Below are 15,491 nucleotides of genomic sequence, written 5' to 3'. Positions count from 1 at the left end.
TGGCCCTCAATAAACGTCTGCATGAATGACAAATGGAGGGAATCATCACTTGAATTTGGGAGAGGGCCATAAAGGAGCTGACGTTTGTGACAGATGTTCAAAGATGAATAGGGATTCACCTTGTAATCAAGGAAGGGAAGGCGTTCCTGCCGTGGGAATGGCGGGCAAGAACAAAGACCCCGCGGCCTGGAAGTAAGGAGTGTGTGGAGGCTGTCCTTTGTCCTCACCAGATGCAGTCTCCCGGGGAGCTCTGGTCTCCCTGAAGGTCAGGCTGTCCTCAGCCTGCTGGCCACCAGAACTTTGTGTAGACCAGCTTCCCAAGCTCCCCCCAGATCTACCTGGGAAAGCACAGCTGAGGCGCTGGCCTTGACGTGATCAGCAGTAGGCACTATCAGGATGGACCTGTCTGGGGAGAAGCTGACTCCCGGAGGCTTCCACAGATGTCTGGTGACAATCGTAGGTTCAATGAGGGTAGTGACAAGGAGGGTGGGGAGGATGTGGGATGAATCCCAAGCTCCCTAGAGCTCTCTGTATTTATGGCCACGCGATTGAGGTGGGAAGTAAGACGTACAAGGTTTATAGAGCTGTGTGGAGAGGGCTTGATGATACTGTTTTAAATCAAGACAGGACCCCCACCCCACCCCCAAATTTGGGAATAGTTTAAGGAGTAAAAATTATAAACTGGGTTTCAGTGCTAAGTCTGAGGGGACTTTCGGCACGGGAAAGACATACCCTTTCATTTGAAGGGTACAATGTTGGTTGTAAATATTTCTGCTCACATCATGTTGGACAGACATTGGCTATACCTGTTTTCATGGGCAGCTACAGAAAAATGCCTTTTTCCTGGGGATCCATGTATCCAGCTGTAATTCTGCTACTGGGGAAAATGAGGAATACTAGATATGGAGGGTCATGGGATACTCTCTTCCATAATATGTCCATTGTTAAACCAACCACTGGCAAGAGCGACAGTATCTGTACCCTGGTCAGACTCTCTCGCGGAGCCCAGAGGCGGGGTCAGCCTTAGGCCAGGTGTCAGGGGAGTGTCTCACAGGAAAAAAAGAGGGAAAGAAGTAGATGCTTCATGGACACCCAACCACACAGACCGCAGAACCTATTTTCAGAAAGTACAAGTTGAAACCTGAGAACAAAAGAAGATTGACCAATGGTAGAACATAATGGAGACTGGGCTGGGAGATGGAAGTAACTAGAGATACAAGGAAGCCCTGGAGAAAAGGCTGTTTGGGAGGACAGGAGCAATTTCAAGAAGAGATTAAATCAGATGAGGCCAGAGTAGAAGTCGTGGGTCCAGCGAATAGGCTGGTGGATTTTGGAGAGGCCAGGTTCAATGCACAGGGCAGATTGCAATAGGGTAAGAGGTGAGTGGGAACTGGGAGGAAGAGCCCTGAAGGCTGACTTTTCTGTCTAGAAGGTTGGCAGAGGAAGTCTGGACAAAGTGGGGTTGGTGTCTGGAGTTACTGAGATCAGGGAAGAACTTTTGGTGTTTTTTTTTGCCTAGAGAGGACAATTGTAGTATGTGTTTAGGTCACAGGGAAGTGGTCCAGGAAGAAGGAAACATGAAGATAAAAGAGTGGGGTGATTGATGGCACAAGGACTTGGAGGTCACAGAACTGAGAGAAGAGGTAGACTATAATAGTGGAGAAGAAGGGCCCCGACTGAAGTGATTGCAGGAGTCCCTCCCCCCTGATCTAAGCAGGAATGGTGGGCAGGTGGGGTGGTCGACAAACATGAGTGCTGTTGGTGGGCCAGACGCTCTGCTGAGTGTTGCAGATTCATGTCTTATCCAGTGCTCATGTCAACACTGGTGGGAGCTGGTGGTGTCCCATTTTACAGATGAGGAAACTGAGACTTAGACAGTGGTTTGCTGGTAAATGTTTAGCAACTGGCTCTCTGAACAAAGTATGGCTGCATATACATGCATAAGTTTATTACAAAATTCATATAAAGGACACATAGCACACAACTGATAGATAATAAAATGTAACGACTTTTATTGTAAGTTCCACATAGCCTATTGATTCTCAAAGAATGGCTCCTGATTTTTCCTGGACTCTTGTGTCTGTAGCCAGTCTATGGATGCAACTGACAAAAGAATGTAGTTTCAACATGAATGTTGGTTGCCAATTTAAGTTAATATGTAAGAAAAAAGTGAAAGGACATATGTCAGAACTTCATTCCTTGATGTGAGCAACTTCTTTGCTGAATTTGGTAATAGTTTTCATATACTAGAAGAAAATTATCAGTTTTTTGGAGCTACTTATAATGTAACCAGATACTACATGTTTTTTTAGTTTAATCTGCATTTTAAACATTTTTCCTTCACTTTCTTAAGAAATGATGGTCTGGATGATCAGTCAAGCCCTAATTTGTAACATTTGTTAGTTTCCAAGGTGTAAATACTCTCACCCAGGTCACTTTCAAGCTGCCAATGGGACGTCGCTGAACATGGAGATGGAGAGATTCCCAGTAGCACACTATTGTGTAGGATTTCCACCTGAGAGATACGATAGACCTAGATAACCTCAATAGTAAAATGTAGTACAATAACCAAGAAGTGATAAGTATTTATTACTTTTATAATCTAGTACTTATTTTATTGTTAATATTATTGTAAGTTTATATAACTTAATTTTAAATAATGGCTATATTCAACAACCAGCCCACACAATTCCTGAAAATCAAGCACTCGGCTTGCAAGCAGGCACCAGCAGCCCCAGCGCACCTCTGGGCCTAGAGATGTTGAAAGACATGGCTGGGATCTCATTTCTCGCCCACCCTGAAGCACAGGGAAAGGGGCAAAGCAGCAGGTGGGAGAGGAGTCCCGAGAGGAAGGACTGCATTCCTCCGTGTTTCTAAATGATGAGGAGGAGATGGGCTGCTGAAAGTGGCAGGATCCGTGAAGCGGGCGGTGAGCCCAAGCCGGAAATCCTCACCTCCCAGTGGATCCACGCACCACCGTCCTTGTGTAAGGTCTAAAGAAAAATGTATCCTCAGCCTGCAAGTAGGAGCAGACAGACTCCTTGCTCCAGGGGTGGGACTTGGGCTGAGGGGGAGAGGTGAGGTGTGTCAGAAGTGCAGGTCCTGGGAGCGGGAGGGACTGTGACAGGTGGCTGCAGAGATCGCCAGGTGTCCGTTTCTGGTTTGAAAAGTAAACCAGGATGAGGCCAACACACCAGGGACTGGAAGCTGGAACCCATGTTGTAGGTTCTACAGCCGCAGTGGACACTTGAGGAGCTGCATGTATCGCAAACTCCAACTTGGACTTCTTGCCATAGTCAGGAAAGAGCAGGTGAGGGGGAGAGGGACAGGGGCCAGAGAAGGGGACCCACCATTCAGAATTTCATCCCAAGTCTGGGCCCGGGTAGTAGGAGTAGCACAGGCCAGGCCCTCTCTAGGCAATTAAATCAACCCTAGGGGACTCTAGTGTAGGAGCAGGGCTGAGAACTGCTGGCCCAGAGGACAGCGGGGAGCTGTGCGGCCAGGGCGGGGCCTCAGGTGCCCCAGGAACACCTGAGAAGTGTGGAAAACAATTCCCTAGCCCCTACCTCTAAGGACTCCAATTTGGAAAGAGTAAAAACACAACATGTCCTATTAATTCTCAAAGGTGTTCTGTTCTCGGAAATGGACCCCTATGGAATGCAGGGAGAATTTGGAAAAAGGTGATTTTTCATTGAGATATGCGAATCTGCATTGTGCTACAAAATATGTAAGGAAATAAAAGTCAGGATGAAGAGCAATTGTAGGAAGTGGTAAATTTCAGTCATGACACTGTAGAGAAATGATGGGTGAAGCAGAGAATGTATTAAGGAGCTGCCCAGAAGAGGAAGCTAGTGATAGAGAACCGAGGAAAAACCCAGAGAAGGTGATGGACACAGGAACAGACTAGCTAAAAACAATAAGCAATTATGACATATTTCATATCATTAAAGACTCAATGACGGGAATGTTTTGTTACAGACTTGAGACAATAATTAGAAAACATGAATTATAAAGACATTTTGAAGTTAACAACTCTGCCCAACCTTCTCCCTGTTCAAGAAAGCAATTTTCTAAGTATTGAGGAATTTAGGGATTAATTCTTCAATGTTACATGTTTTTTTCAATGTTATAAAATAATTCAAACATTGAAAAAGATTACATCTCATTCTCTAAAGCCTTGATGATTTTGACAACAAAATCAGATAAAAATAATGTAAGAAAAAAAAATCAATCTAATGAATATAGCTGTAAGGCTCTTGAAATATTAGGAAATGGAATATGATTATAACATTTGAAATTTATGTTAAGACTGGATAATTTTAAAAATACACTGTACTCATATCACTGATTAAAAAAATGTGATCATTTCAGTTAGATGTTTCAAAGACCTATGGTGAAGTTCAGTACTCACTCCTAATGACATATTTAAAAATAAGAAAACAATATGCTTTTTAAGCATAAGAGAATATTTGCTTTCCCTATAAGTATCAAGACATTCTATAAGCAGTAATATTAAATAAGTAATGGTGTAGATACAGGAATAAACAAACCAGTTAGTGGGATAGGATGGAAAATAGTAAAAGCAGATCTCCTTCATTTAGGAAATTAGTATATGAAAAAGAAAAATTTTGAATCAGTGGGAAAATAATGGGCTATTCTATAAATGAAGTCAAGACAATTTCCCCTCCCCTTAGGACAATGAAGTAGAGTCCCTCACTAAAATAAATTGCAGGTGACTTAAAGACCTGAATGGGGAAATAAAATCATAAAAGTATTGGAAGAAAACACAGGAAAATGGGTTTAGAACACTGGGGTAGAGAAGACCTTTTTTTAAATTAAGGCATCATTGATATACAGTGTCATGAAGGTTTCACATGAAAAACATAGTGGTTACTGATTCACCTATATTATCAAGTCCTCCCATGCCCCGTCGAAGTCACTGTCCGTCAATGTAGTAAGATGCCACAGAGTCACTACTTGTCTTTTCTGTGCTTCACCGTCTATAGAACACCTTCCTAAACGTTACATAAAAGACAAAAGGGAGAAAGGATATGGCCAAAAAATTTGATTACCTCAAAATTTAAGTGTGTGTGGCCCAAGATACCTTGAAAAAAAGACCAAATCCTGGGAGAAAGTAACTGACAAACATATAGCAAGGAACTAAACCTGAATTATGGAAAGAATTGTTAAATTAAATTTTAAAAAACCTCTCCAGCTGAAAGGAAAAATGGACAAAGGATACAAATGGGTAATTTGCCAAAGAGGAAATAAAAGAAGGTGCCAATTTTTTTTTTTTTTTTGCCTGCCTGTCAGATTGGCAAACAGGAAAGAGGTTACCAATAAATGTTGGCGAGGTTATGGGGAAATGAATACCTGCAGCCCCTGATGGTGGGGGTGTAAATTGGAACAGCGACTTAGGAGAGCTATTTAGCTGTCTTTATTAAAGTAAGGTACACACCAGGTGCATTTGGAAATTTGACCAAACTGATGAGATGTGGAGAGACATCAGCTCTAGAATAGAGGATTTTAAGATGGATTTATCTGATAATGGTGTTATTGAAGGTAATTTAGGTTTTAAAATAATGGCACCAAATCCCATTTATGACACTAACAAAAACGTAATATTTGGAAGTAAACTTGGGAGGATCAGTTTAGAGAAAACTGAAAATTGTAGTGGGTAACATAAAAGCAATATTGAATAAAAACGGAGGCATGCAGGGAAAACTGTGTATTATAAAGATATCCCTTTGCCACAGGCCACTTGGTACAATCCTAATATAAATCCCAGCCGGAAGTTCATTTTGTTTGTGTTTTTGCATTTTCCTGCCTAGAATGAAACAATGTTATTGTGAAGTTAAAGGTAGAAAGTACACGGGGGGGTGGGGTGGAGGGGGTGGGTGGGTATAGAAGACCTTCTCTATACCTCCAGTGTTACACAGTACCCTGAAAAAGGACTGACGTGGAAAGGCCACCCAGTGGCTGGGGCATAGGTGACAGGGCAGCAAATAGTGATGGTGTCCTCACTGACAGAAAGCAAACTTCTGAAGACCAAAGGGAAGAGTATTTGCCACGTGCTCTGTCCCATGGCGTCAGACAACTAGTTGTTTGATGGGCTGCTCTGTCTCCCAGTTTCTCTATCCGTTCCTCACTCCGCTGATCTGTTTTTGCTCTTTCTCTGCAGGTCCAAGCTTTGTCCTCTGCCAGTAAGTTTGAAGCAGAGCTAAAAGCAGAGCAAGAAGAGCGGAAACAGGAGGAGGAGAAGAGGAGGCTCCGCCAGGCGGCTTTCCGGGAGCTCAAGGCTGCTTTCAGTACATAGTCAGTAATCTTGACCTCCACCCACAGCTGTGCCTCACAGAGTCCCCCCAGGGAGAGCTGGCTGAGCATCCCCACCCCTGCTGGTCCCTTGCCCCAACCAGCCTCCAGACCCACCACCCAATGCAAACTCCTTAGCCTCATGGGGTGGCAGGGGTGGCTCTCATCCCTGTTTGGGAGCCCCTTCCGGAGGGTCCTGGGATGGGCCAACTGCCCCTCTTGCCTGTCTGTCTTTCCTTCCCTCCTCACTCTGTAGCCAGATCGTGCCTCTGCTTAGCAACCTGTCCCTTTGTCCTTGTCCCCTTCCTGTGCCACTTCAAAGAGTGAGGTCTGTTGTGTTAATTCGTACAGATGCTCCTTTGGTGGTCCTCAGAGGAGACAGTCCCCGGGGGGCTAGGACGTTGATGTCGCCCATCTTCTTAGGTAGTCCTCCTCTTCACCGCCCCCTTTCACGTCCCCGCCCCTTTGTTTCCCGTCCAGCTTCCCTGTTCCCATCTGAGTCTGATCTGCCAGCTGCTTTTGCATCTTCTTCTGTCCTTGGATGATGGTGAGGGTTAAGACAGGCCAGGCCGGACCGCTGCCCGTCCCCTCTCCAACAGGGGGCACGCCATGCCGCAGGGAAGATGCACAATAGTAAAAGCTGCAGTCCTGTTCCTTCCCATGACCTTTCTCCTGTTCTCTCAGTATCCCGCCCAGGCCCACCCTCTCTATCCCCCTCCACTCATGTCTTCCCCTTTCAGCCTTTCTTTGTACTCTTAAATACTATGCTACTTAATTAACTGCAAGAGTGAAAGAATAATTAGAAGTGACATTAATGAGTAGAATTCCTGTTAACCCTTAGTCTATGCAAATTATATTATAGTTGTCCCCTGACAGTCCCAAGTGGCAAATCCAGAGCCTTTCAAAATCCCAAAATTCATGGCCATCATCATTGGCTGGCCAGTTTCAAGAATCTGCTCCAAGGTGAAGTGAAGCTATTCTCACTCCCAGCGCACATTGTTACTGTGCGTTCTTGGGATTGTTCGCAAATACCAGGCAGGGATTTGTTGCATTTTTAAAAATAATTCCGAACATCACATTTATTACTTCTCTTTCATAACTGATTTACAATAAAGAAAATGTCTGCATTTCTACCTTACAGCTGTTTTCTTTTTAAATAAACAGTGCAAATGGATTTTGCCATCACGTTAATGTGTCTTCTAGTCTTCTTTGAGTTGGGGGAGAGATACGAGTGCTTTTTTCGTGGGGTCCACATCCAGCCCAGGCTGCTGTTTGACACCGAGTCCCTGAAGTAGAGCTGGAAGTGGCAGCCAGAGGGCTGGTCTTCACTCTGGGGCATTCTCAGCACTGAGCCTGTCTTCCCGTCCCTGAAGATTCTTCAGCCACAGGCAAAATCTGTAGCTTAATTTCTCTTTCTAGACTCCTTGAAGGTGAAGAGGGCCAACAACCTTCCCCTCCCGAGTATCATTCCAGTGTATTTATGGGATCTGGGTAAGAACCCCTGTCCTAAGAGAACACCCTTAGCTCCCCAAGGAGGGTCATTTCTGTTTCTGCACAAACCCAACACTTAGTGGTTTTCAGGCATCATTTTTCCAAGTAGGGTCATCCTTCAATTCCCAACCGGATGAATTGGACATGAAAAAGGAATAGAGAGACTCTTGCCATTTATGATCTGGCAAGTGTGCTTCTTGGTATTTATCTAAATGAACTGAGAACCTTTGTCCACAAAAACCTGCCCATAAATGTTTATAGCAGCTTTATTCTTAACGGCCAAAACTTGGAAGCAACCAAGATGTCCTTCAATAGGTGAATGGATAAACAAACTGGTACTCCACATGATGGAGTATTAATTCCAATTAAAATAGTATTAAGTGATAAAAAGAAATGAGCTATCAAGTCACAAAAAGACACAAAGGAAACTTAAATGCATACTGCCAAGGGAAGGAAGCCATATGGAAAGGTTACATTCTATATGATTTCAACAATATGACATCCTGAAAAAGGCAAAAAGACTAGGAGGACAGCAAAAAGGTCCAGGGTTGGGAGGAGGGGGGAAGAGGGGTGAACAGGTGGAGCACGGGATTTCTAGAGCAGTGAAGCTCAGTGTATGATAGTATAATGGTCATAGATTTGTCGAAATCATAGAATGTGTGACAAAGAGGACCCTAACAGTAGACTGGGCTTTATTAATAATGTATCACCACGAGCATATTAATTATAACAGATGGACCACACTAATGCAAGATATTTGTGACAAGAAACTGGAGGGGTGGGGTGGGCAGAGGTATATGGGAACTCTACTTTCTGCTAAGTTTTTTTGTAAACCTAAAACTGCTCTAATGAGTAAAGTCTACTAACAAGAAAAGAAAAAAGAAAGAGGGAATAGGGACAACAGTGTAACTACTCCAAACATCCATTTACCTCTGAACAACAAGGCCCACGTAAGAACTAAAATCTCTTGATTGTAAATGATAGGGGATAACACAAAAGGACTGAAGACGAGAAAGTACAAATACTGGGTCATGTAGCTACAAAGACCAGGGATAGGACCCCTTTGCCAGCTCTTGGTCACCAGGTCCTATAGATACTGCTCCCTTTATGTCTTGTACCTATAGCCGCCGTCCTCCATCTCCGAGGCCATGGCCTTCATGGTTCCTTCCCGCTCTCTAAAGAGGCCCCCTACCAGTTTACCTGACCTTGTTATTTTGCTCTAATTGTCTGCTGGCAGCTAGATAATGTATAAGCTGCAAGCTGTTTATAATGTCTCCCCTTCAATGTTTGGTTCCCCACTTCCAGGATCTGCCCTTGCTCACCATTTCTGCCCCATCCCTTGCCCCTGTGCCCACCCTTCTCTCCTCCCGAATAGTACCCTGCAGGTGTGTGCGGTACCTGGCAGTGCTGAGGAATACAACACCTCCAGGCTCTGCGCAGGCTCTTTCCTGGCCCAGCACTCACTCCTGCCTTCCCCTGAGCAAACTGCTTCTCATTGTTTATGACTCAGCTCAGAGATTATCCTCACGAGGCTTGCTTGATGCTCCCTGGCTAGTGAGGTGCTCTTCTCAGGGTTCCCATCTCTCCGGAGTTTTTCTCTGTGGTCGTCCTATGGCATTGTCCAGGATCCTTCTCTTGCCTTCTCTTCCTCCTCTATTGGATGATAAACTCTTTGAGGAGCAGGGACTCTGCCTTACCAGTTATAGGTCCAGCATGCTGCCCGGCACCTGACTGGCACCCCTTGTGTGTTTGTTTCATAAGGATGTTCCAGTTTTGTAGGATCAGAGAGACATGGGCAAGGGAGGGCCACTAACATTGGCTTGGGGACGTTCTAAGAACATGACCTGAGGGGACAGCTCTGAGAGTGAGGATTGTGGGGGTCATCTTTCTCACTGGAAAAAGTGATGGGTGTCTACTCGCCAAATGCACTCCTTAACCGATCAACTGGGAAAACAAACAAATAAATCAGCTGTGTCTCTGTCCTGGAGGTTGTGTGTCAGACACTAGGGATTTGAACTCAGACACTAAGCTAGTAACAGCCTCACCAAGCCTCAGTTTCCTCGTCTGTAAAATGGGGATGTTCCACGTGGAAGATTCCATGCCTGGCATATATTTAGTGCTCAGGGCATAGCAGTCCCCTCTCTGCCTTCCATCCCCCACTGCTGCAGTTCTGTCTCCTCCTGAGCCCTGGGTCTCTGAAGTCACATGCAAGGGATGCCAGGCCAGGATGGCCCGGAAATGCTCAAGAAATCCACTAGCTTGGCCCCAAGCACAGATGCCCGCCTACTCAGCTTCTCCGTTCTTTCCAGAACCCTTTCCCACCCAGAGAGTCCACCAATCTGCCTGCCACACCCCTTGTAACTGGCACTTGCTGAGCCCGGCCTGATCGTGTGACCCAACATCAGTGGCCTTGTCCCTGCTCAGATTTCTGCATGCTGATCCTGCCTGCCCAGCAGGCCAGATTCTGGCCCCGTCCCTGTACACTGGCCTGACTGTATAAGAACAACGGGTTCCATGGCCATCCTCTGGGGCCTTTGGTGGTGACGGGGTGTTAGAGGGCACCTTAGGATCACACACTTTAGAGAGGAGCTAAGGGTGGGGTCCTATCAGGATCAGTGTTTCTGCTCCTCTCCTTCCTGCTCTGAAACCAACCAACCCCTTTGGCACTCTGTTCCGTGGTGTTGGTGAGAGTGCAAATGGCTGCTGCTCTTTTGAAGGGCAATTTGGTAGACTATTAAAATTAAAAATTGCATCTGTATTAGTGACTTATTTTTGCTTTAACAAATCATCCTATAACTTAGTGGCTAAAACAATAATTAACATTTATTATCTTGCACAGTTTCTGAGGGTCAGGAATTCAGAAGCAGTTTAGCTGGGTGATTCTAGCTCAGGGTCTCTTGCAAGGCTGCAAAATGTCAGTGGGGCTGCAGTCACTGGAAGGTTTGACTGGGCATGGAGGATCCACATGCCAGGCAATTCATCCATGTGGTTCGCAAGTTGGTGTTGACTGTTGGCAAGAGGCCTCAGTCACTTGTCACAGGAACCTCTCCATTGCGCTGCTTGAGTGTCCTGACAACATGGCAGCTGGTCTCTCTCAAAACAAGTGATATAAGAGAGGTGTAAGCCACAATGCACTTTTGGACCTAGCTTCAGAAATCACGCTCTATCATCTCCTCAATATCCTACTGTTTACCCAGATTAGCCTGACTGGCAAGAATCACTGGGAGCCATCTTGGAGTCTGGCTACTGAAGAATCTGTCAGGGTTCATAACTGCAAGTAACAGAATCTAAGCTGCACTGATTGATAAGACATCGAGGCACTCACAAGATCACTAGCAAAACTGGGGAAGAGGCAGGAGGTCAGGCTGCTGGGACTACACCCAAAGCACACCCTAGGAACTAGTGGCATGGTGCCACTGCCCTGGCTGAACAGGACTTTGGGGTGTCTTGCTTCTCCAGGCCCTTACTCCCGATCCAGAGTCTGAGGTTGAGCTCAACCATGTGCCCACATGTTGGAGTGGGAGAGGTTAGTGTCTGGGGTGTTTGTCTTCTGTATAGGCAAGTGAGAGCCGCTCCTCACCAAGATTCTTGTTTCCCCCAAACATGGGAAAGTATTTCAGATACAGAGCAGTCGGGAAAGAGTGGCAGATGTCTACTGCAGAGACTCTCATGAGCTTTGACAGGGATTTTACTTCTGGAAATGCAGCCTATAGGTAAATATAAACATGAGCAAAGGTATATTTAAAGGGATATTCATAACTGCTTTGTTTGTAATAGCAAAATGCTGGAAATAATCAGGATTTCTATCAGCAGGGGTTGATTAAGTACATTTTGTTGCAACCATGTAAATGAACACAGCTAGGCAGTCATCTAAAAAGTGCAGAGGACCAAGGCATATCGTTTCTTGGAAAAAGGCCAGGAGCACAGCAGCACGCATACTAATGCTCAGGTGTCCTGTTTGTTTTACATGAGAGAGAAAAGCTGTGTCTCTGCTCATGTAGACTAAGCTGCATGAGGTCAGAGACCATGTGGACTTGAAGGCAACCACTGTGCCCTCAGGAGGTTGGAAATGAGAAAATAATTTAAAATGTGCAAGTACTTTTATAATAAGAAGTATTTTCAAACATAAAGGTGGATCTGTTTCCAGAGTCATCATGTGAGCAGTCTCGCCTTGATGTCTGCTCAGCTCTCTGGCTTGGTATCTGCCCACACTCTCTCGTTAGGGTTTTCTCTTTAATTTAATCTGTGGGCCCAACACTCTCACATATAGTTTCAGTCTCAGGGGGGCTACTGTCCTCTCTGCTAAGGAACCCATCTTCCCTTCTCTTCCACTTTCAAACTTTGGCATCCTCCCTTCCTCATCACCTGCTCTTGTCCCAACCTCTGAACTCCCCGCTCTGCAGACACTTCCAGTCACCAATTCAATGGCTGTTTCCCCAGCCCCAGACTCCTCGATAAATCTGCAGACTTGGCATTGCTGGTCCTCCTCCTCCCTCTGTTCTGAGACTGCCCCCTGCGTCCAGTCTGATCCTACTTCCCACTTCTCTGTCTACGGCTGCCCTGGCCTCCCTAAAGCCTGCCTCAGCCCCATACTTTTCCTTTCTGTGGTTGCTGGTTATGGGTGATTCCCCGTGATTTCAAAGCTCTCTCCTCTCAGATCGGTAGCTCTGAACTCCTCTGATCTCCGTTTCAAACTGCTTTTTCAGCCTTTTAGATGACTGTGTTCGTGTTTGAGGGCTGCTGTTACAGAGAACCACCAACCGGGGGGCTCAGCAGAGTTTATTGTCTCACGGTTCTGGAGGATAGAAGCCAGGGATCAAGGGGTCATCAGGGTTGGTGCCTTCAGGGGACTGTGGGGGCGAATCTGTGCCATGCTTCTCTCCTAGCCTCGGGCGGTTTGCTGACCATTGCTGGAGTTCCCTGGCATGTGTCACTTGGTTTTCTGCCTTCACCTTTGTGTGGAGTTTTCCTCTATGTGGGTCAGTGTCTCAGTTTCCTCTTTTTCTAAGGGGAATTGAATTACGGCCCAGCCTAGTGACCTCGTCTTAGCTTGATTACCTCTCAAAGACCCTATTTTCAAAGAAAGTCACATTCTGAGGCTAGGAGGCCAGTATATTTTTCTGGGGGACATAACCTGATCCATAACAATGTTGTTCCAGTACTACTTCCGTGTAACAAATTACCCCGAAATTTAGGGACTTAAAAGCCATTTATTATGCTATAAATCTGGTGGATCAGGGATTGGGACAAGGTACAGCAAGGATGCTTTTCCTTGCCTCATGATATCTTGGGCTTGGATGCCTGGGTGTGATTTGACAGCTGGGGCTGGAATCATCTGGTGGCATTTTTCATTCAAATGTCTGTTGATGATGGGACTTCAGTTGGGGCTGTTGACAGAGGCCACTACCTGGGCCTTTCCTTGTGGTTTGGGCTTCCTTGCAGAATGGCAGTGTCAGGGCATTTGGATCTGCTATATGGCAGCTCTTGGCAAAAGAGACTGGGCTTACAAGGTAGAAGCTGTTTCACCTTTATGATCTAGCATTGCAAGTCACCTTGTTTTACTTTTACCTCATTCTATTGGATATAAGGACCCAAAGGGAGGGGAATGAGGCTCTACCTCTAGAAAGGGTAGTGGCAAAGCTCTGAAGGAGTATGTTGGATGCAGATGTTGCTGCAGGTTTTAGAAACATACAGTCTGTCATAGTTGATCAACCTGTGTTGGTTTCAAATTGAACTCATTTTGGGCTAAACTCCTTACTCCTCTCCCACCCCTACAATGATCTATTATTTCTCAACTTCTCTGTTCCTATCAGTGATACAATAAAGCTGAGCCTTTAAAGTTATCCATGACTAGGGCAGTTATCAGTCCATCGTTCGTAATTTTAAAACAACTCTTTAATGAAACACTGGAGAGGCAGAGTGAATAAAAGAAGAGGAAAGCTCCCTTTCTGAGGAGATAATCAAGAATTTAGTTGGTTCTATTGTGTGCCAGGACAATGCCAGCTGCTGAGGATGCAAAGCTGAATAATGCAGTACATATCATCATTAAAAACATAAGATTTTGTTGGTTTTCACCACTACCATCAGCACCACCATCATCATCATCTGCCTTAGATTCTATTCCTGCTCCCTGGAAGCTTGTACTGTAGGGCTAAAAATATGGCTAAGGCATGCTGAAAAACAGTTTGTAGTTTCTGATGAGCAAACACTTGCCACGTAAGCACCAATCCCATCGCTAGGTACTTATCCAAGTGAAATAAAAACCTATGTTCACACAATTACCTGCATTTGAATATTTATAGTGGCTTTATTAATAATCTCCCCAAACTGGAGTCAACCCAGATGCCCCTCTACTGGGGAATGGATAAACAAATACAGTTCATACACACAATGAAATACTATTCAGCAACAAAAAAAAGTACCCAGCATTTAAGAATATGGCTGGATCTCAGGTGCATTATGCTAAGTGAGAGAAGCCAGTCTCAAAAAGCTACATACTTTATGGTTTTATTTATGACATTATAAAGCAAAACTATAAGGATGGAAATCACAACAATGGTTTTAGGTGCCAAGAGTGGGGATTAGTGCTGACTACAAAGGGTCACTGGGGGGACTTTTGAGGGTGATGAGACTATTTTGTACCCTGATTGTAGTGGCAGTTACACACATTGTATGCATTTGGCAAAAGCTGAAAAAGTGCCACTAAAAATGCCAAATTTTATTGGAGGTAAGTTATACCTAAATGACACAGATAATTACAGCATAGGTGGCATAGCATCAGAGAAGTGACATGACAAGCTGGTTAGGGACACAGGCTTGGCAATCAGCCAGCCTGGGCTGCAAAGTCCCAGCTGATATTTGGAGAAGGAAAACACTTCTCTCAGGTGCCTGGTTGGCTTGCTTAGTGCTCCATAGGACTGTCATCAGGATTACAAAAGAATGCAAATAAAATGCTTGGTGAGGTGACTGGCACATAATAAGCATTATGCTACTTTTTTTCTTGACTGGTTCAAGGGGTAAGTTCCGTGATGTAAGGGAGGGGATTAAAGAAGGCTTCACAGAGCCAGTAACATATGATTTAGACCTTTCAAGATGAGCAGAAGTTATGCAGGTTGGTGAGAAGTGGGGTAAGTTAGGAAGGGCATTTTTAACAAGAGGGAACAGCATGTGCAAAGGCTAAAACAGAATGCTGCATATTTTAATACGATGATTTAATAAAATAATATTTAATAAGTATAAATTATGGCATATTTGGAGCGCTAAGTTCAGAGGAAAGAGGAAGAGGAGGGGAACAATACAGATGACAGAGAGTCTAGGGTTCAGCAAAATGGGATTATGAAAGGCCCATTTGGGATCCTGCAGTTCTAACAAGCTTCCAAGTAATGCTGATGCTGCTGGTCCATTGACCACACTTTGAACAGCAAGTGCATAAACGGAAGAAAGTATTTCAGGAAGTAGGGAGCAGTCAATTACATTGAGGATGGGGAAATGCTAAGTCAAGATGAGGACTGAAAAACTCCAGCTATCTATACATTGAGGTATCCTTAGAGCAAGCGATGGGTGGGTGAGCCAGGATAGAAGCCACCTTGGAGTGGTTGATGATTGCTTGTCAGATGTGGGAAATGGGGAAGTGCTTATAAACAACTCTTGTGCAGTCTGGCTTTGAAAGGCAGCAGAGAGGTAGGGAG

The 15,491-nt window shown here is 45.0% G+C and overlaps 1 protein-coding gene across 1 annotated transcript in view; it reads left to right on the top strand.

Annotated features, from left to right (window-relative positions):
• EFHD1 (EF-hand domain family member D1) overlaps positions 1-7,497 on the top strand; it is a 37,520-nt gene extending 30,023 nt beyond the window's left edge. Inside the window, exon 4 of the mRNA XM_036911928.2 lies at positions 6,182-7,497. Within this exon, the coding sequence (XP_036767823.1) occupies positions 6,182-6,316 (135 nt within the window). The 3' untranslated portion in view covers positions 6,317-7,497. The remainder of the gene's footprint in view (positions 1-6,181) is intronic.
• Positions 7,498-15,491: the final 7,994 nt, after the last annotated feature.

Source organism: Manis pentadactyla, chromosome 6 (assembly GCF_030020395.1).
Source record: "Manis pentadactyla isolate mManPen7 chromosome 6, mManPen7.hap1, whole genome shotgun sequence".
NCBI lineage: Eukaryota > Metazoa > Chordata > Mammalia > Pholidota > Manidae > Manis > Manis pentadactyla.
The sequence above is the reverse complement of the archived record's forward strand: the minus strand, read 5'-3'. Positions and strand labels throughout refer to the sequence as shown.